General features: G+C 38.8%; 1 protein-coding gene across 1 annotated transcript in view; it reads right to left on the reverse strand.

Annotated features, from left to right (window-relative positions):
• Positions 1–22,463, reverse strand: part of Scp1 (Sarcoplasmic calcium-binding protein 1) — a 146,889-nt gene that overhangs the window by 31,834 nt on the left and 92,592 nt on the right. The window contains exon 2 of the mRNA XM_083133841.1: positions 18,032–18,085. Coding sequence (XP_082989967.1) covers positions 18,032–18,083 — 52 coding nt within the window. The 5' untranslated portion in view covers positions 18,084–18,085. The remainder of the gene's footprint in view (positions 1–18,031; positions 18,086–22,463) is intronic.

A 22,463-nucleotide genomic window follows, 5' to 3' on the forward strand; every position in this document is an offset into this window, starting at 1 on the left:
CCCCACACCCCCTATACGCCTTCATGGCGTAGCACCAAGCTCAGGTGAGAACTTTACCTTTTTTTTGCATAAAGTGGACTTACAACAAAATTTAAACTTGCGTTAAAGATTATGATAAGGTATTAAAGAATTGGGTCTAACACATTTTTTTATTGTTTACCAATGACATTGTTAAGTAATATTCTTAATTTCAGTTTCAAGATGAAATCGGCTACGAAATAAAAGGAGTGGGTTCATATTTCTGTTACGAAATTCCACTTTTGTAGTAGACCTGTGCCACACTAAGTTGTGACAATAAACAAATCTGAGACACTTTCAAAGTATTAAATTGCTATCTACGTATTTGGGAAATATCTTTCAATATAATACTTTTTTTGGATGCGTCAAATCATAGTATTTAATTCCTGTTTTAGCAGCTTTAAGAAACCTGATTTTTTTGGGGGGAGGGGTTACAAATGCCCTTTCTGCTCCCGTCAAGTTACGCCTATGACAAACAGGAATTCAAAGTAAAAGACTGTCCGGACTAAATCGGGAGACACGTCTGATAGATTTACAATTGGGAAAATCATAATTAAGCGTGTAGTTGAAAACAACCTATTTTCATATATTGCATGCAGCTCTACTTTTTCTGCAATGTGGATCAAGAACTGGGGACGTGGAGAAGCACAACACTCCACGTAACCAATAGTCACGTGACCCTCTTTGCTTTCCTGTCATGTTGACCTTCGCGTGGAACACATTTCTCGGTGTTAAGACAGGCAAAATCAACCGATCATCGAAGGGTGCAATATGTGTTGCCTACCCTCCTGCATTACTTGCTCCTATTAAAGCCTTATGGTGAAGAACTTTTTTCCATGACTGTACAATAATAATTAAAATTTCATAATAATAAAACAATTTTATTCCATAATAATAATACTAATAATAATTATTATTATATTATTGTTATATACTTGAGGGGGCTTACTCAATCCAGCAGATGAGTGAATATCCAGCACAAGTTTCCTTTTGTTTTGTTTTACGTTTCATACAGTGTGTACTGAAATGCACAATTATTCTACTTCGTCATTAAACTTTAGATACCTTCAAGAGAAAAGCTTTAAAAGTTAGATGGAAATTTTAGTCATAAAGCTTTTGTTGTTTGACTTTAACATTTTTGGAATTTTGAAAAGTGTGGAACCAGTCATTCTTTTTAAAAACTTAGCCTGGTGCATGGATTGTAACCTCAATCGCGAACGTAATGCGCTACAAAACTGGAGATCCTAGGTTTGAACTCCTATCAAGGGGGATTTTCGACTTTTCGGACAGGGAATTTAAAAGCTGGAAATGGAATTTTGGGACAATCATAAGGGAATCTACAGTCTATATTCCTTGTGACGCAGGAGCAACACTGGAAAGATGACAGCAGAAGTGATAATGGAGGGGTCGCGGGTGGGCTACGATTCTGAGAATAAATCCTGTTTCACTCAAGTTTCAGAATTCCAAATGTATGAAAATTCTAGCTCGATTGTTTCAACATTGTCTACATGTATTTTTGTGATGCTTCGAAAAAAAATTGAAAATTTGTTACAGATTTTGGTTTCTGAACTTCCATTAATGCAACATGTCATAAGTTTCGGGGGGGTTTGAACCCTAGAAACCCCCCCCCCCTCTAAATACGGCCATGGTAAGCAGAACGACAGCTATTACTCTAATCAACATTTCGCCGGCGTTATCTTATAGAAAGCAAGAACTTTAACGCAAGTAGTTCAGTTTAAAGCTCACAGATGGCACTGTCGTCCAACAGCTAGGGACGGTTAGTGCAGTTACATTGCATGATGCTTGCGAAAGTCACCTCTTTGCCTGTTTCTGTGGCGACTTTGATTTGTAATGCTTGTTATCTTATGATCATAATGACATTTCTTTTTCGGGTTGGCTTGATTTACTTTACTTACTTCACGTGTGAATGAGGTGCTTGGCATGCTCTTATTAACTTGCTCCTATTTTACAGCGTCATTCTAAATCACGTATCTCTCCTTTATTTGCCATAAAACGAACCCAAATCTGCGAAGAACATTTAATCGTTCTGTAGTTTGCTTCCTTTGTGATGTTTGAACATGACTTTAAAAGGCCAGCACAAGTCTGTCAATGTTTTTGATTTATTCTTGAAAGAAAGAAACACTTAACCAAACGAGTTAGAGCAATGCCATCTTATAACAAGGCCGTTGCAGACTCTCTGCGACGTCATCACGTGTAGGTCATGGATCGCAACAAGATATGAGCATCGCAGTCTCATTGGCATAGTTTGAACATAGTATTCGTCGTGTGTGCGTGTATAAAGTGTAGAAATAGCAATTTACTGGTATTGTGTGACTGTGTTGCCGATATTGCGATGCGATCTGTTACCTACCAGTGATGACGTTGCATAAACAAAGCGTCTACACGCAGGCCTTGTTATACGAAGACATTGTTTTTTCCCGTTCCTTTGAACTTACGTTCACCCATCTTTCTTCGCGATGAATCACATTGCACGAATAAGCGATGTTAAGGGACGGTAAGGGAGAGTCAGCTCCTTAGCAATTTAAGGTGTTTTCATTGGTTGGTAGCATAAATATAGACAAGTCTGATTTGTAGTTTTAATTACGCTTTTATTGGCTGAGCAATTAGCATTGTATGCTTTACTGATTAAATATTACCTTGTCTTTTTTGGGAGGCTATTGCCATAACAGAATGTAAAGTAACCCTAGACATTCTCTGGTAGAGATTTCCTTCCCGTTTTCTTCTTTCCTCTTCAACTTAATGGTAAAGGAATGGTAATAAAGTAGGGGGAAGTATATTCCCTATATTACCTACCTCTACATCAATGTTTCCTCTTTAGTTCGTAAACGTATATGCAGAGAAACTTAAATACAATTGCTCTATCACTATGTTAAGAGCAGAGCCATCTAGTTGCGAGCCTGGAAATGACAAGTTCATATTTGAAGACTCGCAACTTGTGTAGCAACAGCGACCCAAAGATGACGAAAATGTTAGGGTCACCTTATCCGGTGTTTTGAAACTTTATTTTCCCCCCTTCAAAAATCGTTTACGTTGCTTTTCCGTATCTTTAGATTACAGGTGCCCGCAGAAATTTCCTCGGCGGGGGGGGAAGGGGGAGGGATTAAGATTTCAAATCTTGTCCTTCACTCATAGAAATTTATATTTTACATTCTATTATTATTATTTGACAAATCATAAAATTAAAATTGAATTGGGAACAATTTGGCGTTGTTAACAAGTTCAGTCTTGAGCCCACTAATTAAATAGAAACTGGATTCGCCTTGCTTCCTTTCCATAAATATCTATCACTTTATTCATGAAGAGTTCTTTGTTATTTGGTACTTCTTCACGATGCACAGATATCAAACAGAGACCACGTTGTCTACTCTCCTCCGTGGTACTTCTGATTCATGCTTTTGCGTTTCGAAATGTACGTTCAGAATGAGGTCGAGAAATTCCAAATGTTCGTGTTTGAATGTGGTTAATTAATGGTGTTTTGTGCAGTATAAGTCACTGATATTTCCTGAAATTAACAGTTTTTATTCCATAAGTGCAAAAAGAGTCACGATTTTCACCGCGTCGAGAATGACGATTTTTTTCTGTCCCTTACTTTAGGATTGTAATAACATTTTGTCCCAGTCGCGTCCCGACCAAAAAAAATCCATCCCGCTCACTCATGGTTACGGCAGTCAATACGATTCTAATGTCTCTTGTGAAAACGTTCTCTCGTTATTTTGTTGGACATGGCAGTTAATTGCTGGGACTGAAAGCCTGTAATTTGCAGAAAACAATTTGTAATAAAATATCGCATTAATTTTACCACTCCGGTTGCATGACCTTTTCCCAGATATCTCAGTGGGCTAGTGCCCCCTCTGCCTCCCCCTTGTGGGCGTCCTTGCCTGTACTTCTGAGCTCCTTGTACTGGCAATTACAGCGACTCGTGTAAACATGGCAGGTTAGATTGTAGGAAGGAAACTAACATGAAAAGAAGAGAGAAAGAATGTCGAGAAACGGTGGAATGGAATTTCATGCGCAAAGGTGACGGGGGTTAATGTTGAAACGTTCTCCTAGTTCATGGTATTTGTTCGCTGGCATACATGATGCCTCTGACATTTAAAACGCCCTCCCTTCCCTCTAGCGGCAGCCGTGCGAAGCTCCCGCAGTGCGGGGAAAGCGATGCAATACTTATGAGCGTGGGACGCATGCCTCCAACCGTGAGAGATCTGTTGACATTTAGGGAATACTCCCACAGATGAGGATATTTCGTAAATGCCACAGGTCCTCGCAAGAAACGAATATTTCCATCATTTCTGCGGAAGCACCGTTTAAATGCGCACTAACTCAGAACAGCGCAAGTCGGAATATGTGAAGAAATCTATCAGCACCATCTATCGTGAAAATTAATAATTAAAACGATGTACTGGCGTTCAATTCAAACCACATTTGGAAACAAGTCTGCATGGAAATTCGAAAATACGTTGATGGCCGTGTGCACGAACGAAGATCAAATTTTAAACTCGGATCGGGAAAGGATCACTGGAAAATTCCATTGCACGAAGACGGTTCAACACTTGATCGCGATCTAGGAACATCAAAACGAGATTATCTTCTGATCGGCCATTCGCGACCGTTTTGGTGTCTGATCCTGGTTCACGATACTGATGCTTCGACTGCAGGCAGTTGTTTTTTAATATAAAAACAGCGGAAAGTTATATCGAGGGCGTGCTAACGTTAGAGATGTTGGATGTACAATGCTGATAATTCGAGAACTATGTCAACTAAAAACTGCCAAAATAATAATAATAATTTGTGGTTCTGTGGTGCAAAGTCGTAATGTTTATAAATACCGTACTTTCTATCCCAGAACACAAAACATATATAAATGTCATATATTACGTGCAAGGTAAATTATAACACAGCAATGTTTACGATATTGCTACATGGTGTTGGAAATATGATTGTATAAATTTACGAAAATACTTGTTACTGGCTATTTACACCAGTTTACACGACACGACAATATAAATACATAAGAATCAAGAAATGAAAAATTCAAATACTTACCACAGTACAGTAATAATAGAAATAATAATAACATATCTTTATTTAGCGGGCGAGGTTCAGCATACGCTGTTCTAAAATCGAATGCATTTGGTATGGCATTAAAGTCCCGTAGAAGAAGGTTCCATGCTTTCTCCTTCTCCTTTTGTGTTGTACCGTCAGTTCTTTTTTAATATTATTCTTTTTTTACACTCCACTACATCCTTGTACATATTGAGAAGGTTGATTAGTACATCTCTCAAATTCATAGAAGTTTGCAGCCCGAATTATTTTCTTCTCCTACATGTTGATACTTTAACACATCACATTACTCTATTGGATTCTTGATTGTCATTTGTTTTAGCCAACCAATCAGGTATAGCCTTACAAATTAATCTCGGATCAGTTGAACGGAATCTCCTGAACGTCGTTTTTCGTTGGTGCAATGCAAATCTTTAAACCACGTTCATTTAGAGTGGATTACAGTTGATCTCGTTCATCTGAACTTCGAAATAATCGGCGTTGGTGCACGCGGCCATGAGTGGACGATAATGAACCAATACTTTGAACTCCAATCAATATCTTTCTGAATAGGCCAGTAGAAACTATTAGGAACACAATAATATTTTGAAAGGAGTAAATCTTATTCAGGCCGCCCTCTGTGTGGGACTGGTTAGCAGGTTCGCATCACAGACTGGGCATGGGTGTGTGAGTGTGCCTTCATCAATTTCATCATATGATCACTCATCCTCATCGTCGCGATTGGCCAAAAGTGGCAAAAAAGCAACACTAAATAACAAACATGAAACTTCTTCAGTTACTCTCTGTGACAGTAGGAACGGTTAACTGTACAAAGAATTACTAAGAGGAAGTGCTTCGTACGGCAACTCCATTTCCGCTTGTTCACCCTATTAAGACGCTGAAGTGAAGGAATTTTCCGACTAAGCCCCGCGACAGGTTAACTTTGCAGCAAGTTTTATGTATTAATCCTCGCGAGAACGACGCTCAGCACCTCTTGTGCCAGTCTTACCTCATCTGCCGAACAGTTCAACCACATACAGTGAGAAAATCCGTAGTATTGCAGCGGAAGAATATTCTGCGTGCACGATTGGGGTTTATATATGCGAAAAGATTGCTGCAAACTTAAGCTGTCGCGGGGCTTAGTAGTCCACGACCACCTTTATATATATAAAGGTAAAGGTAAAAGTAAAGTGCTCCCCTGTGCTTAGCACCACGCCATGAAGGCGTATAGGGGGTGTGGCAGTAACGCCCCACACTTTCTTGATCCGGTCGTGAGTGGGGGTGATGTGATCAGCACCACGCCCCTGACCGCCTTTACCCCCCAGGGTTTCCCCCAGGTACCCATGTTATTCGACGCTGGGTGGGCGCCGGGGCCGCTTCCAACGTTAGAAAAGTTCCCGGATTTGAACCGGCCGGGGATCGAACCCGGGACCTTGAGCATGGTAGTCAGACACGTTACCGACTTTTTTTTTTTTTTTTTTTTTTAAAGGAAAGCCCCTATGCGGAAGCTTCCCCCATCACACTTCATTCACTCATATCATTTCATTCATATTTCAATTTCAAGACTTTTCAGGACAGACAATCACAAACATCCATGGCCGAGCCGGGAATCGAACCCGGGACCCCTGGCGTCGTAGCGCGATGTGCTAACCACTCCGCCACAGGGGCCGCCCACCGACTGAGCCACCGCGTATATATATATATAAATATATTAAAAATATTCATTTTATATATATACACTTTATCACACAATTTAAATACGAACTTATGTGTTTAAGCTTAAGCCATTGTGTTAATAGTGGCTTTACTGAAGTCCCTTAGGTTCATAGAAAAGATGTCAATGGTGTTATTCTTGATTACCAAGTTATTGTAAATGGTACACATTCTCCACAATGGAGATTTCTTTTTAATTTCGGATCTAGCCTTCTTTATAAGAAAAACTTCATTCTTTAGTCTAGTTTTCGACGACGGGATTCGAAAATTAATCTGGCAGAGTAGATGTTATACGTTACGTACTGCTTACGGTTCTGCAAATAGGAAGCGAACAGTTGACGCAGTGGTTCAGAAATATTGAAGCATGCTAATTTACTTAATAGAATATCGTGGTTAACCAAGTTATAACCAAGTTTGCAAAAGTCGGTATATATTACGTCAACCCGACCTCCTTCGTCCAATGTTGAACTAATAAAATTGGTAATATCGGAGAGATTGGTCAACACCGATCTACGTGGTACAAAGCCATGCTGAAACGATGATATTGCAGGTTTTACGTGGGTAAATATGTAACGGTGCATGATTTTTTCGAATATTTTTGCTGGGGCTGATACTATACTTATTGGTCGGTAGTTTTGTACGTCATTAGTGTTATTGCTTTTGGGAAGTGGACAAATTGCCGTGGCTTTCCATTTTTCAGGAAATTTGTGTTTTGTAAGAATTAAATTGAAAATGAGATATAACGGGTATTCCCTTCTCTGTCTCATTTTCTTTCTCTCTCGTTATCGATTTTTTCTATTTCTCTTCCTTCACTATCTCTATCTCCCTCTCTCTCCATTATACTCTCTCTTTCTCTCTCCGTCGTTTCTCTTTTTCTTCCTTGGATTTTCTCTCTCTCTCTACATCTGTCTCTCCCTGGTGCGGAGATTTTATGATTTTTCTTCTTCTCCTATCCTTTCTTCTCTATCCTTTATTGCTTCTTTATTTCTCTTTCTTTCCCTGCCCAATGCTTCTTCATTTCTCCTCTCCTCTCTCTCTTCTATCTATATTCTTCTATTTATTTTCCTGCTCTATCTCTCTTACACTCTCTTTCTTTCTGCCCCGTATCTCTTTTTTTTTCTTGGTCTCTCTCTCTCTCATTATCGATCATCTATTTATCTTCCTTCTTTATCTCTCTCTCTCTTTCTCTTGTTCTGTCGTGCATTCTTGGTCTCTCTCTCTCTCTCCCTCTCCTCTTTCTCTCTCTCTCTCTCTGTGGCTTTTTGAAATACCTTTCTTTCTCTTATTCTGTACCACTTCTTTCACATCTATTATCTTCTGTCTCCCTTCAAACGTTCCTTTCTTTTGACGTCAACATCTCCCACTTGCGATACAAGTTTTGAATGTTGACGCTCTTTGGAGATCTTGCAGAAAGAATCCTAGATGTATTAGGCATTAATAGCTCTTCCTTTTCGATTTTGTTTTCTTTTAAGCTCGCTTTTATACTAAGATGGGCTAATTGGGACAGAACCTGCTGTATGCAATAGAACATTATTGTTAATTTTTACTTTTATTTTGAGCGATCTTCATTTGGAAGATACTGGCAACTCTGCGTTGAAGCTTTTCCCTAGAGCACTCTGCATGAAAGGAACAGAAAGGGAATGAGAGATCTAGTGCTTGCCAGCGGGGGGGGGGGGTGAAATCTCTAATTTGACTGGGGCAGACTTGGTTATTCTTTATCCTGATATCGATGCAAGATTTGACGCACTTGTTTACACACTGCGTGCACCGCACACGCATATCTCCTCTCCTCTCCGGAGAAGAGAGTGAGCCACGCCTGGTCGCCATGGTAACGCACGGTTCTACTTTGATCTACCTGCTGCGAGAAGGAATGGAGGGGAAGAGCATGGAAAGTTTCCCGGCCGGATCGTCGGTAATTAATAGTCGGGCGTTTTTCTGCAAATGCACCTCCACTGTGGCTACACTCGGTTCATCTTTCGCTTCGAACAGGCAAATTATTTAATTCCTCTTCACGGATCACTTACTTTACTACAAGGTTCGTTTGCTCCAGAAGTTAACGGAAGGAAAGTTGGGTTTCGATCAGTCTGGAATGAATGTGTTGTTTCTTTTTTGGCCGCGGTAGCTCAGTCGTTAGGGCGTCTGACTACCATGCGAGGGACCCGGATTCGATCCCCGGCGGAAGAATACCGGGATTTTTTCCACCTGTTCAAGCGGCTCCGGCGCCCACCCAGCGTTGTATAAAGTAGGTACCTGCAGGAAACTCTGGGGGGTAAAGGCGACCAGGGGCGTGGTGCTGATCACGTCACCCCACCTTCGGCCGTGATCAAGAAAGTGCGGGGACCTAACCCCAAACTCCCTATAGGACTTCATGGCGTGGTGTATAGCACAGGGGAGCACCTTACCTTCACCTTTTATTTCTTTTTTTTTTTTGGGTACATCAGTCAGACCAGTACAGAGAAATTTTTGCGGTGGTGGAATAAGCGTGAGAGGGCACACGAAAAAAGGGTGGAAATTTCCCTTTCGCGGTTGTTCTGGCGACCCGATATTCTTTGGGGCGGGGGGGGGGGGATTTGAAATTATGAAACATTGATTGATATGCCGTTTTAAGTCCACTTTATGCACAGTAAGGCTAATCGGGACTGGACCTACAGTATAAAGTGGGATCTCAACCACTATGTGCCTCCACCGGCTATCGAACCCTGGGCCCCTTGATTACAAGGCGACGGGGACGCCTACTATAAAATATGGAACAAAGAGAATATCCGAAATGCTCTAGTACTGATTGAATTAGATTATTTTACGTCGCTTTTCTGCCATTCTGGCTAATTGCGACGATGAGGAAACTGATGACGTCACACTCACAAAGAACACTCATGCCCAGGCTGGGATTCGAATGCGGAATCCCTGGGATCGTAGCGCGCTGTGCTAATCACCCTGCCACGGTGGTCGCGTAAATGCTGTTGAAGTATTACATGTGACCACAGTGTTATGGTAGTATTACAGCTACAGCTAAACGTACAACTGTACAGTTGAAATATTATGGTCCAAAGCAACGAAAAAAATCGTCTCACCGTTAGCCCACACCGAAATTTCATGAAAATTGTTTCGCTTTAGCATCCAGAGAAGACACATAGTTGCAAAAAGGCTTGCCAAAATTTATCTCTTAGGTTTAAGTAATTGTAAAAGTAACTGTTGAATAAGGAAACAAGAAAGAAAGAAGGGGAGAGAAATATAGAAACTACACACACACACACACAAGGAGATAGAGAGAAGAAAATAGAAGAGAAATAGAGAACCGTGAAGGACAGAGAGAGAGAGAAAGGATAGTAATTAAGAAACCTGAAAGAAAGAAGAGCAATATTGAAACTACACACACAAAGACAGAGAGAGAGAGAGAGAGAGAAGGAAAGGAAGAAAGAAAAAGAGAGAGAATGAGAGGGTGGGAAATAGAAATAGAAATAAAGAGGGAATGGATAGAGAAACGAGACACAGAGAGAGAGAGAGAAAGAAAAATAGAAACGAGAAGGAGAAAGGGAGAGTAGGAAGAGAAATAGCAGAAGATCGATAGAAAGACAAGGAGAAAACACAATATGAGACATGAAAAGAGAAAGAGAGAGAGAAACGGGTTATAAAAACGAGAAGGCAAGAAAAAGTATACAATTGTTCTTTATCCAAGAGGAGTTAAGTGAATCTCTTGACTCCACTTGAAATGTTACTTCTATTGCAAAAAAGTAATTATGTTTGAAGTAACTAGTTACACTTAGAATTACTCCAAAAGTAACTGTTACTTACAAACACTGGATTTTACATTCAGTATGCATTTTTGGTCAAATCGGGACATCGTGGTGGCCTGCTCTGGCTATTCTTTTCCTGGGAATCGGTTGCAGGCTTCTATGAACAGCCTAGCCTGTTCAGCTATGTGATGCTGCTGCTATCTCCTGGGGAATGTATGAAGCAAAACTTTTCCGGATACCATGTATTATCCTATTCATTTGAGAACACCAGAAGATCGTGACTTTTTCCCGACAAGAACATACGTACTTTTCTACAACAGTAACTGAATCAGCACGAGACTTTCGGAACACCCGTCGATTTTCACTCTCTTCACGGGCAATCGCATAATTTGGCAGCAAGAGACGAGGTGGAATCACCTACATGCTCTTTATCACATTTGTTTTCCTTTTTGGAGAAACCTGATATTACAAAGCTTCTAGTCAATTTCACCTGGAACGGATTTGAAACGAGCGAAGTCGTTTTTTTCCCCAGACACTTCCGCCGTGGAGTTTTGGATATCGTAAATAAAAGCAAAACAAATCTCTTATCCAATCCCCACCCTCCACGGTACTTGATTCAAATCGTTCGTATTTTTTTCTTGTTCGTTTCACCTCCCCCTCTCACCTCCCTTTATCCCCCCTCTCGCGTTCTTTCTCCCGCTCCCTCTCTCGCTAGCCCCTCGCCCACAGATCCAGTGTTGCCACATGAAGGGAAATTTCCCTTTTGCAGGAAAATTCGGACCGAAATTTTAGCCAAAAGGGAAAAAGGGAATTTCGATTAAAAATGCCACAATTCCAGGGAAATTTTAAGACATCTGAGTACATTATTACACTTTATGTTAAGTTCCAGTTTCATATTCACATTTTTCTGTTCTTTTATCTGCTCCCTTGAATATAGCCTGTATCTATTTATATTTCTGTTAAGTACATCGCTTTTCTGCACCTTCAGATAATTGTAACGATGAGATTAACGATCAAATGGATTCCTGACCAGGATCCAAACCTGGGACATCAGGTCAGGAAGCGATGAAAGTGACACGTATGTGAAAATTTAACATTTTCTATTCCACGGACACGGACCGACGGAAATACTGCTACTACTGCTTTCACCACCACCACTAATAATAATAATAATTACAACTACTTCTACTACCACTACTAATACTTATTATTATTATTATTATTGTATGATTAGCTTAGGTGAAGGGAAAAATTGGTCCAAAAAGGGAAATTTTGCCCCTAGGAGAGGGAAATTGTGCCCTCATATTGTGGCAACACTGCACAGATCTCCAGGTACCAGACCGGAAACGTAAACCTATTAACACGAGTCAACCTGAAGCCAATATTCTACCATGGTGGCGAACATAACTTCATATTTCCAGTCGCAACAACTATTTGTTTCTTTCGCTGTTCCTCTTTACCTTCATCTCCTTGACTTTTCATTTTTCCTTCTTTTTCTCTCTCTATTTACCTCTCTTTCGCGTGTCAATTTTCTCTCTTTGTCTTGACATATCTTTCTTTCTCTCTCTCTCTCTCTCTCTCTATCATTCATTTTATTTTACTCTTCTTCAATCTCTTCTTTTTATTCTTGCTTTTCTTTCTCCTTTCCTTCTTTATTTCTGTTTCCAAATATTTTTTGGTGTTTTTAGTCCATTTTATGCACAGTAAGGCTAATCGGGACTGAGATACAATTTAAAGTGGGATCCGAACCACTATGTGCCTCTTTTTTCCTTGTTCTTTCTTTCTCTTTTATGCTTGTTCTTTCTATTTTCCTTGTTCTTTGCCCTGTTTCTTTGCTCTTTCTTTCCCTTTTTCATTGTATTTTGTTTATCTTTTTCCTTGTTATATCTTTCTCTTTTATTCTTGTTCTTTCTATTTTTCTTAGTTCTTTCTCATTTAACCTTGTTCTTTCTCTTTTTCCATGTTATTTATTTCTCTTTTTCCATGTTATTTATTTCTCTTTTATTCTTGTTATTTATATTTTTCTTAGTTCTTTCTCTTTTAACTTTGTTATTTCTCTTTTTCCATGTTATTTATTTCTCTTTTATTCATGTTATTTCTATTTTTCTTAGTTCTTTCTCTTTTAACCCTGCTCTTTCTCTTTCTCAAAGTTATTTATTTTTCTTTTATTCTTGTTCTTTCTATTTTTCTTAGTTCTTTCTCTTTTAACCTTGTTCTTTCTCTTTTTCCATGTTCTTTATTTCTCTTATATTCTTGTTATTTCTAGTTCCCCTTGTTCTTTCTCTATTAACCTTGTTCTTTCTTTTTTACCCTTGTTCTTTCCCTTTTAGCTTTATTTTTGTCTTCTTTATTCTTATTCTTTCTTTATTTTTTATTCTTGTTCTTTCATTCTCTTTTACCATTGTTCTTTCTTCCATCTTTACTGCATTTTCTTTCTTTCTCCATCACTCTTATTCTATCTTTCTCTTTTATTCTTGTTCTTTCTCCTTTCAGCTTGTTCTTCCTTTTTCCTTTACGATTGTTCTTTTTTTCTCCTCTACTCTTGTTCTTTCTTTATCTTTCCTCTCTTCAACTCTCCATGTTCTCTTACGAACTCGTGTTATCTTTTTCTTTTTCCCCTCTCCTTACACACCTCTCTCTCTGCCATTCCTCCCCTCTCTCTCCCCACCTTGTAGTTTGCTCGTTTAAGACCTTCATCCACTCACCTCCAGGTGAGCTTGAAGAAAAAACAGATCTGCTCCGTGCAGCTTCTAGTTGCGTGCCTCGTTGCCCGGCAACGGAAACCTTTCGCGGTTGCCATGGAAACGGCTTTGGTCTCGGAGAGAGAGAGAGAGAAAGGGGCTTCCATTTCGAATACAAATTTAATGGCATCGGAAGCTCGCTGCTACCCCTTTTGTTTTTTTTCTGCTTCCTTTTTGTTGTTTTGTTTCTTTGTTTTTGTTTACGAGTCCGGAATTTCCTGGATTTTAATTTGGGAAATGCGATGAAGGAATGCAAGTATACAAGGTGGTTCACAAATGCTCTATTCATACTTTGCAACATTTTATAGTAAATATGAAATGCAATATATGAAAAATGGAAAAGAGTTTCACTGGCATTTTTTCACAGTAAAATAATAACGAAAGCCTTTGGACCAATATTTGAAGATTTTATGGATATTTCTACAGAATGTCCAATTAGGGACTTTCCGTTATTGTCATGCATGGCTCATTCTCAACTCTCTTCTTTTGAATGAGAAATGAGATTGCGTTACCCATTCTCACTCTTTTCTCGTCTGGTGAATGAGAAATGAGATTGCGTGATGCATTCTTACTTCTTTCTCATCTAGTGAGCGATAAATGAAATTGCTCTCATCTCGTGAATGAGAAAAAAATTACATGACTAATTCTCATTCTTCTCTCATCTCGTGAATGACAAATGAGATTACGTGACTCATTCTTATTATTTTCTCATCTCGTGAATGACAAATGAAGTTGCATGACTCATTCTTACTTCTACCTCATCTTCTGAATGAGAAATGAAAATGTGTGACTCATTCTTACTCTTTTCTCATCTCGTGAACGAGAAATGAGATTACGTGACTCATTGTCACTCTTTTCTCATCTCGTGAATGAGAAATGAAGTTGCGTGACTCATTCTTACTTCTACCTCATCTTTCATCTTCTGAATGAGAAATGAGAATGTGTGACTCATTCTTACTCTTTTCTCATCTCGTGAACGAGAAATGAGATTACGTGACTCATTGTCACTCTTTTCTCATCTCATGAATGAGAAATGAGATTGCGTGACGCATTCTTACTTCGTTCTCATCTAGTGAACGAGAAATGAAATTGCTCTCATCTCGTGAATGAGAAATAAAATTACGTGACTAATTCTCATTCTTCTCTCATCTCGTGAATGACAAATGAGATTGCGTGACTCATTCTCACTTCTTTCTCATCTAGTGAATTGAAAAATAAGATTGTTCTCATCTCGTGAATGAGAAATAAGATTGCGTGATTCATTCTTACTATTTTCTCATCTCTTGAACGGGAAATGAGAATGTGTGACTCATTCGCACTCTTTCTCATATCGTGAATGAGAAATGAGATTGCGTGACTCGTTCTCACTTCTTTCTCATCTAGTGAATTGAAAAATAAGATTGTTCTCATCTCGTGAAAGAGAAATGTGAATGTGTGACTCATTCTCACTTTCTTATCTCGTGAATGAGAAATGAGATTGCTTGACTCATTCTCACTCTTTTCTCATCTCGTGAGTGAGAAATGAGAATTTGTGACTCATTCTCACTCTTTTCTCATCTCGTGAGTGAGAAATGAGAATTTGTGACTCATTCTCACTCTTTTCTCATCTCGTGAATGAACAATGAGAATGCGTGACTCATTCTCACTCTCTTCTTGTGAATTAGAATGCTTGGCTCATTCTCAGTCTTCTTGTCTCGTGAACGAGAAATCAGAATACCGGAAGTAAACAGTCAAAAATTAACCTCAAGTTTAAGTTCTCGACAACGTGAAGAAAGTGTCTTGCTCAGAATTTTTAATGTTGCCAACCCTCGTGAGTGTTCCCACCAAAAGAAAACATCTACCGAGTGGGGCCAATTAACTCCCTGAGAGAAACGTGAATATCAAAACCCCGCCAGTTGCCAATCACGCTGATAGTTGACTGGATTTATTTCTCTTGGCAACGTCTCAAGAAACGCACAGCTGCAGAACCGGCTCTCACTTGTTTCCCTCCACTCATTTCTTGGCCGACAACAAATTATGCCTCATCTCTTATCCGCATAACTCATCGCTCGCAGAGTTATGTCCGCTACGAGATCGTAACTTACTGCAACTCATCGAGGTTATAAACTTGTCACAGTCGCTTCTGCAGTATTAAACAAGGAACTGTAACGTGGAACACTTCTTTAAGTACGAGCAAGAAAAATATTTTGGCGCCGTTTTGGTGTCGTTGTGACAGGGTCCGTTCATGCCTTCAAAGTCCACCAATAGGTGGCGTTCGTCTAATAATATGCAAATCTCAGGCTTATTATCAAACACATAGGATACTTCCTGTTGGGGAACATTCAGAAACAATATATTTACCTCGTCTTGAAAATCGTGTAGTGCATGAAACCACAGGCTACAAATCCTTAAGTACCGTTCACATAATTTAAATAATCATGTACTAATAAGTTCGAGGTAATTTAGTTTAGTAAGTAACATATTCCTTGCAGGCACTTTGCGTTGCTTGAGCTTTCCAAGTATCCATAAAGAGTGGACATTGTGGAAATTTCGTGAATAATAAACGCTGTCAGAATGCAGTTGGTGGAAATTTGTGGATATTTCGTGAGTAATAAACGCTATGAGAATGTAGTTGGTGGAAATTTATGAAGATCGAGCCCTACAAGATATATGAACTGTAGATATTGTGGAAATTTCGTGAGTAATAAACGCTGTCACAATGCAGTTGGTGAAAATTTGTAAAAATGGACATTGCGGAAATTTCGGGAGTAATAAACGCTGTCAAAATGCAGTTAGTGGAAATTTGTGAAAAATGAACATTGTGGATATTTCGTGAGTAATAAACGCTATCAGAATGTAGTTGGTGGAAATTTGTGAAGATCGACCCCTACAAGATATATGAAGTGTAGATATTGTGGAAATTTCGTGAGTAATAAACGCTGTCAGAATGCAGTTGGTGGAAATTTGAGAAAAATAGACATTGTGGAAATTTCGTGAGTAATAAACGCTATGAGAATGCAGTTTGTGGAAATTTGTGAAGATCGAGTCCTACAAGATATATGAAGTGTAGATATTGTGGAAATTTCATGAGTAAACGCTGTCAGAATGCAGTTGGTGAAAATTTGTGGAAAATGGACATTTTGGAAATTTTGTGAGTAATAAGCGCTGTCACAATGCAGTTGGAAATTTGTTAAAAATGGACATTGTGGAAAATTCGTGAGTAATAAACGCTATCAGAATGCAGTTGGTGGAAATTTGTTAAAAATGGACATTGTGGAAATTTCGTGAGTAATAAACGCTATCTGAATGCAGTTGATGGAAATTTGTGAAGATCGAGCCCCACAAGATATACGAAGTGTAGATATTGTGGAAAGTTTCGTGAGTAATAAACGCTATGAAAGAGAGAAACACGCATTATCTAGGATAGTTAAAATGCTAATCACGTTGTAATTCTTAGAATGATCTGTTCAATTACTGAGAAACTGTTTGCAATGGCCTTGAGCGAGTAGGGAAATGAATCCCAACCAAAGCCGTGCTAATCCGAACGAGTGTGAACTTAGCAAGCGCTTAGAAAGGAAAAGTTGAGACACTTCTAATATGCTTACATCAGGACAAAGTAAGACCCAGCCGAGAACAGACAGCGTGATTGCTCGCATATTGCACCGGATCCCTGCGGATGCGAGGATAACATTGCACTTTGTTCCCTCAACACGCTGAAGTTATTTATATGTAAATTCTGAAAATTGATTGCATAACTACGTCAACTGCTTGCAAGGCTCTGTGACCCCGAAGGCAGGGAGACGCTTGGGGGAGACTCAGCCTCAGAACGGGATGAAACTCAGTCCCCCAGGGAATTACAAGGAGGGATGATGGAGATTTCGGATTACAGTCTGTGCAGTGCATTTCTCAATGTTTTTCAGTAACCTGTATCTTTAGTAATCTGAGTCCCAGCTTATTTTATAAGCAGGGGCGTCCCCAGTGAGGGGGCTAGAGTAATCCTTAGCTCACTCAAATTGCCTATATGCCAAGTATATAGTAAAGCAAGAATCACTCATATATTGGAATAAAGAGAGAGACAGAGAGTAAGAGAGGGAGAGAGAAGGATAGATCGAATATGAATGATAGCTAAAGTCCAATTGAAGCACAGCAAGGCTAATTCACACTGAACCTTCAGTTTAGAGGGGAATCTGAAACACGACGTGCCTTCACCAAGTATCGATCGATAGATTGATTTGCTTGATTTTACTTATCTTTTTTTTTTGCCACTTTTGTCTAATTTGAGAAGATGGAGATGAGTGATGAAATGATGAAATTGATGAATGGGCACAGACAAACATCTATGCTCAGGCCAGGATTCGAACCCGGGACCCCTTGATTACAAGGCGACGACATTACCACTACGTCATCGGGGAGAGCGAGAGAGATTGTAATGAGAAATGTAAAGTATTGGAGATGAGAGAAAGATATAGAAAGAATAAAATAGAGAAATATGGAAAGAAAGAGGAATATAAAGAATGAGAGAGAGAGAGAGAGAGAGAGAAAGAGAGAGAAACATTTCCGTAGTTTTTCACTAACTCGCCGTTTAGGTAGTCGACAACAAGAACAGAACGCAAGGAGAGTAACACGCAGTCTACTGCGCAGCCGGGTTTGTTCAGGGTTCAGCCGCAAAGCTACAACTCATCAACTGTAGTTGCAACAGCCATCGCCAATACCCACATTCCATTGAACTCGTAAAAATCTCTTGAAATTCTAACTTCACTTGAAACTCCAAAAGCTTTTACTTACCGTACATATAACGGACGACGAATTTCACTCTGTTGTCCCAAGTGTAAGCCATGGCTGCAAAACAATAGAAATATTTTAGTGATCAAGAATCATTACACATTGAAAGAGAATAGCACAGAAACATTTATGACATCTTAATGCGAATATAGATGGCACTAAAATCTTAATTACAACTATAATGACTTTTTCTGTCTTATTCCACAACTAATTCTAAAAATATCTATCCAGGATATGGTAAATTATATTTACTTTAAAACTAGGAGGAGATTTCTTACAAAAATGCGGTATAATCATTGCTTTTTTATCGGTTTACGTCCAGACCTGTGATTATTGTACGAGCTATTTATTATATTAAATAGTTTTTCATCATCATACAACGAGCATTTTTATAACTTTCAGGGGCTATGTACCAGATCAAATTACTTTTGAAAAGCGCTATGAAAATTAAATTTTGGAGACATTTTATATTTATTTATTTATTTATTTATTTATTCAAAGTTTCAGATACAGCACTTTTAAGGCCATTTTACACTGAAAACTCTAACAAATAACAAGAACAAGTCAAGGTGGTTTAAGGTAAAAACAAGAAAAGTTAAATATAAACATAAGGCATAAACAAGGAAACAAGATTTACATATTCATTTTTAGGGAAGATCGGAAAATGCTTTCAGGGGCAAAAATGTCTATGTTTATGGGTAAATTATTGTAGAACTGGGGCAGCCTGTGGAATAGAGCGCGCTGTATAAGGGAAAGCCTAGCTGTGGAGGTGTGGAACAATTCAGTGTTTCGGGTCGATCGAGTTTTCGTTATTGTACTTTGGAGGAAAATTGTACCCAATTTGCAACACTGCTATTGTTTTTTATTTGTAATTCAAGGTCTGATTACATTGAATCTACAAATTTTAGTGAACATGATTCTTCAGTGAAAGAAGTTAGAGACTGTTATCGCAGAATATTATAAATTTTCTTTACACACATGGATATAACTCAATATTATGTAACTGTTATTGTTGTCAAAATGTACGCTCCTTGCTACAAGCTAGTTGTAAACAATTTTTCATACACTTATTTTCCACCTATCAAATAAAACAAGAATTTGCAAATCAAATATGTACGTTTCGTTGCTGTTGAAAGCCTTATATTATTATGTGAACTTAGGATAAGCTTACTGTTTGTCCAGTGTTGCCAGGCATCCTGGATTTTCCATTTTTGTGTTTGAATTCGTACACTAGAGCTACGGTCGAACAGTACAGTGAGATCCATGCGTATTACCGTGCAAATTGTCCATGACTATTTTCATTAATTTTTCTATTACATCCTATGTGTTTTTAAGCGATTTATTTTTATGTATGCTGGTGCAGAAGTTGTCAACAGCTTGTTTTGAACTTTCTTTTAATTCTTGAAGCTCTTATTGGGTCAAATAATGTGCACGATCATGGTGATGGACAATTTGTACGGCAATACTAATGGATCCTACTGTACGTTATATTAACACTTACATTTGTCCTTCAACAGACAAAGCTATTAATTGAAACGATAAGCTACTTTATACATCGCGAGAGCTGAATTTTGATGGGCGTGTGTTGGAAACTTTGGAAGCGTGCAAAGGCGACAGAACTGACATCTGCCAAAGATCAAAGGTAACAACAACTCTCGGGATTAAGGTTTGAGTTGACAGATGTCACTACCATCGAAGCTTCGATGTTCATGTGTTCATACCAGGGAAGGAATGGGCGACAAAGAAGTGGCACACTGAAGGATTACATTAATCGCATACAGAGTTAGCAGTTCAGAACATTTTTTTGTGGATTTCTTCAATGTCTAAAATGAAAATTGGTAGGTGAGAATTTATATTGTGCAAATAATGGTGCCTATGCCTGTTATGTAGGTTATAGTTGTTACGTCATGAGGAAGGTTCGTCCTTTAAGGAAATTGTTAGTTATTTGCCACTTTTTGCCAATCGCCACGATGAGGGCGAGATTGTAATTACATGAAAACTCGAAACAATTGAAGACTAAAATTGGTAAACGCTGTAAGTGCCACAATAATTCAAGCACTGTTTTCCACGTTAAACTGTGAAATGTGTCATGCTTTATAATGTGGTAAACGTAAAATGTGGCTGGTAGGCCTCTAAGTAGTTCAAAGGGCGCGTAAAGAGGTCACTAGTGTGCACGTTCTTACGGGCTGATGTGTGGAACGATGCGATTTCCCAACACTTCCGCTTTTGGCACTTACAACGTTTACCACTTTTAGTCCTCAATTATAAATAACTCGTTCTACCCCGAAAATATGACTTAATCATGATATAATTAAAACTAGAAGTGAATAATGTGGCAAACTGAAAAAAATACTAAGGAATTTTTCAGAATGTTCAATTTGAGGAAAATTTCGGACACACTGTAAGCAATATTACAAGCGAAGCAAATGACTTATTTTAATTTTATTTTTAAATGCATATTTTGAGAAAATAAGCAATAACGGCTTTTTGTAAGTCATTTTTTTAACGTTGGCTTATGTTTCAACATATTCATGGTCAGTAATGACAAAGTGTACACTTTTCAGGCCTCTTTGACAGTAGAAAATGTTATTTCGGGCGCTGGAGTGGAAATTGAAAATAGAACGATTTTGTAAAACTTGTGTGTAGAGAAACATTATAGTGTGTATGGGCATGTGCTGTGAATATGTATAATTGAAAAGATTTTCTCAGGTATTGAAGAGTAGATTTCATCTCCAGAGCCTGAGTTTTCGGTTTACTGTGTAAACATTTAGGATAATCAGAAAAGTTGGAAGAGATATCCGAACCAATGAGGATGCATAAGTATTGCCACGCAAATTGTCCATCACCATATTTATTGCCTTTGTTTTACACAATGAGAGCTTTGAGAATTGAAGCTAAACTCGAAACTAGTTGGTAATAACTTCTACCAGCATATATTAAAAGCTAGTCCTTAAAAACACGAAGGATGCAAGAGAAAAATTAATGAAAATTGTCATGGATAATTTGGCGACCAATATTTGTGCATCCCACCGTACTGTTATCAGCAACCCGCAACCCCTTAAAGGTTCAGAATTATACGCCTGCCTTAGCAACGAATAATTATTAAGGCTTTTTATGGATTTCTTTTGCTGGCTTCGTTATGGTTTCTTCACTAGCTACATTTTTTTTAACGTAGGCAAATTTCGAGGCTTCTAAAATTGTTTTACGGATTATAAATACATTATTTGTTCCTTATCGAAAGGCTAAAAACCACACTTACGTTTCTGGTGAATTTAGTTTTCTGTTTGTAGGGTGACATGAAAGTTTCTATTTTCTGAGTGCATTCTTGGAGGCGATGCAGTTCTTGCAGTACACCTGCTTGAACACCAATTATCAGTTACATCATTTGCAACGAGATTCGAGTCCTCTTGAAGCGAAAAAAACAAACGCAGTTTGAGTGGCTGCTAAAACAAGGCCCACCAGAACTGCACTCTTTTCTCGACCCATCTTGTTTCCAGCGCTCCTCGTGGCAGAACTTCGAAGCTCCATTAATAAATGAAGTAGCCTCTGCATGTAGGTCTAGGACGATGAAAGAGGATCGACTGGCTTTCGTTATTCGTGCTCTTTTCCCCCTTTCAACGCTCGTTGCAATTTAATTCAACTGCAGACAAAAATAACGGTGAAGAGTTTTTCTCGGGGGCTGGAGGAGGAGTTCTATAATTATCCACGCTTTCACTTCTGCTCACGTATTTCGGATTAGGTAATGAATTTTCTTCCCCATCCCTTTCCTAGTGTCGTTCTATTTTTGCATCTCTTTTCTTGCCGACATGCGTAATTGGTTTGCCTTCTAGAACGGAACCGGAAAGTTTCCGTCTTGTAATGGCATGTGATGAAACATATAGCACCCCCCCCCCCTTTCTCCTCAGTCCCATTAGAGGAGGGACGACGTCCCTTCGATGAAGAAGAACTCGATACTCTAATTAAGGTCGAATCACATGGAACTGGATTTCCAGTAGGAATGCCCTGGTTGACGCTGGACTGGCTAACTGGCAGGAAATAAAGGCTGGCTACGTCACTGGTTTTGACGATTGGACCGTGTTCTAATTGCAACCAGCTTTCTCTGCTGGATTCTGTAGAACAGTCAATCAGAGAGAAGTTTGGTCATATGACGATATTCTGTGAGTTTGGAAAGAGAAAGTTTCTAGTCTGTGGCTTCCGAATGGCGTTTGTTTTTGTTGGCTGTTCGATGAAATAAAAGAGCAAAGATAATGTGTTCGGGGTCATTATTATTTAGGAATCTACCCAAAGCAGCCATATTTGTACACGACAAATGTGATAGCCGATAATTATTACGTGTATTAATTGTTTGACATATTTAGTTGAACAAAATATATATTTTTATGAATCCTGTGAATTTCATGTATACATACCCGAGTTCATTAAAAAGCTTGTTGAG

This window comes from Lepisma saccharinum, chromosome 13, assembly GCF_977018435.1.
Source record: "Lepisma saccharinum chromosome 13, izLepSacc3.1, whole genome shotgun sequence".
NCBI classification, from domain to species: Eukaryota; Metazoa; Arthropoda; class Insecta; order Zygentoma; family Lepismatidae; genus Lepisma; species Lepisma saccharinum.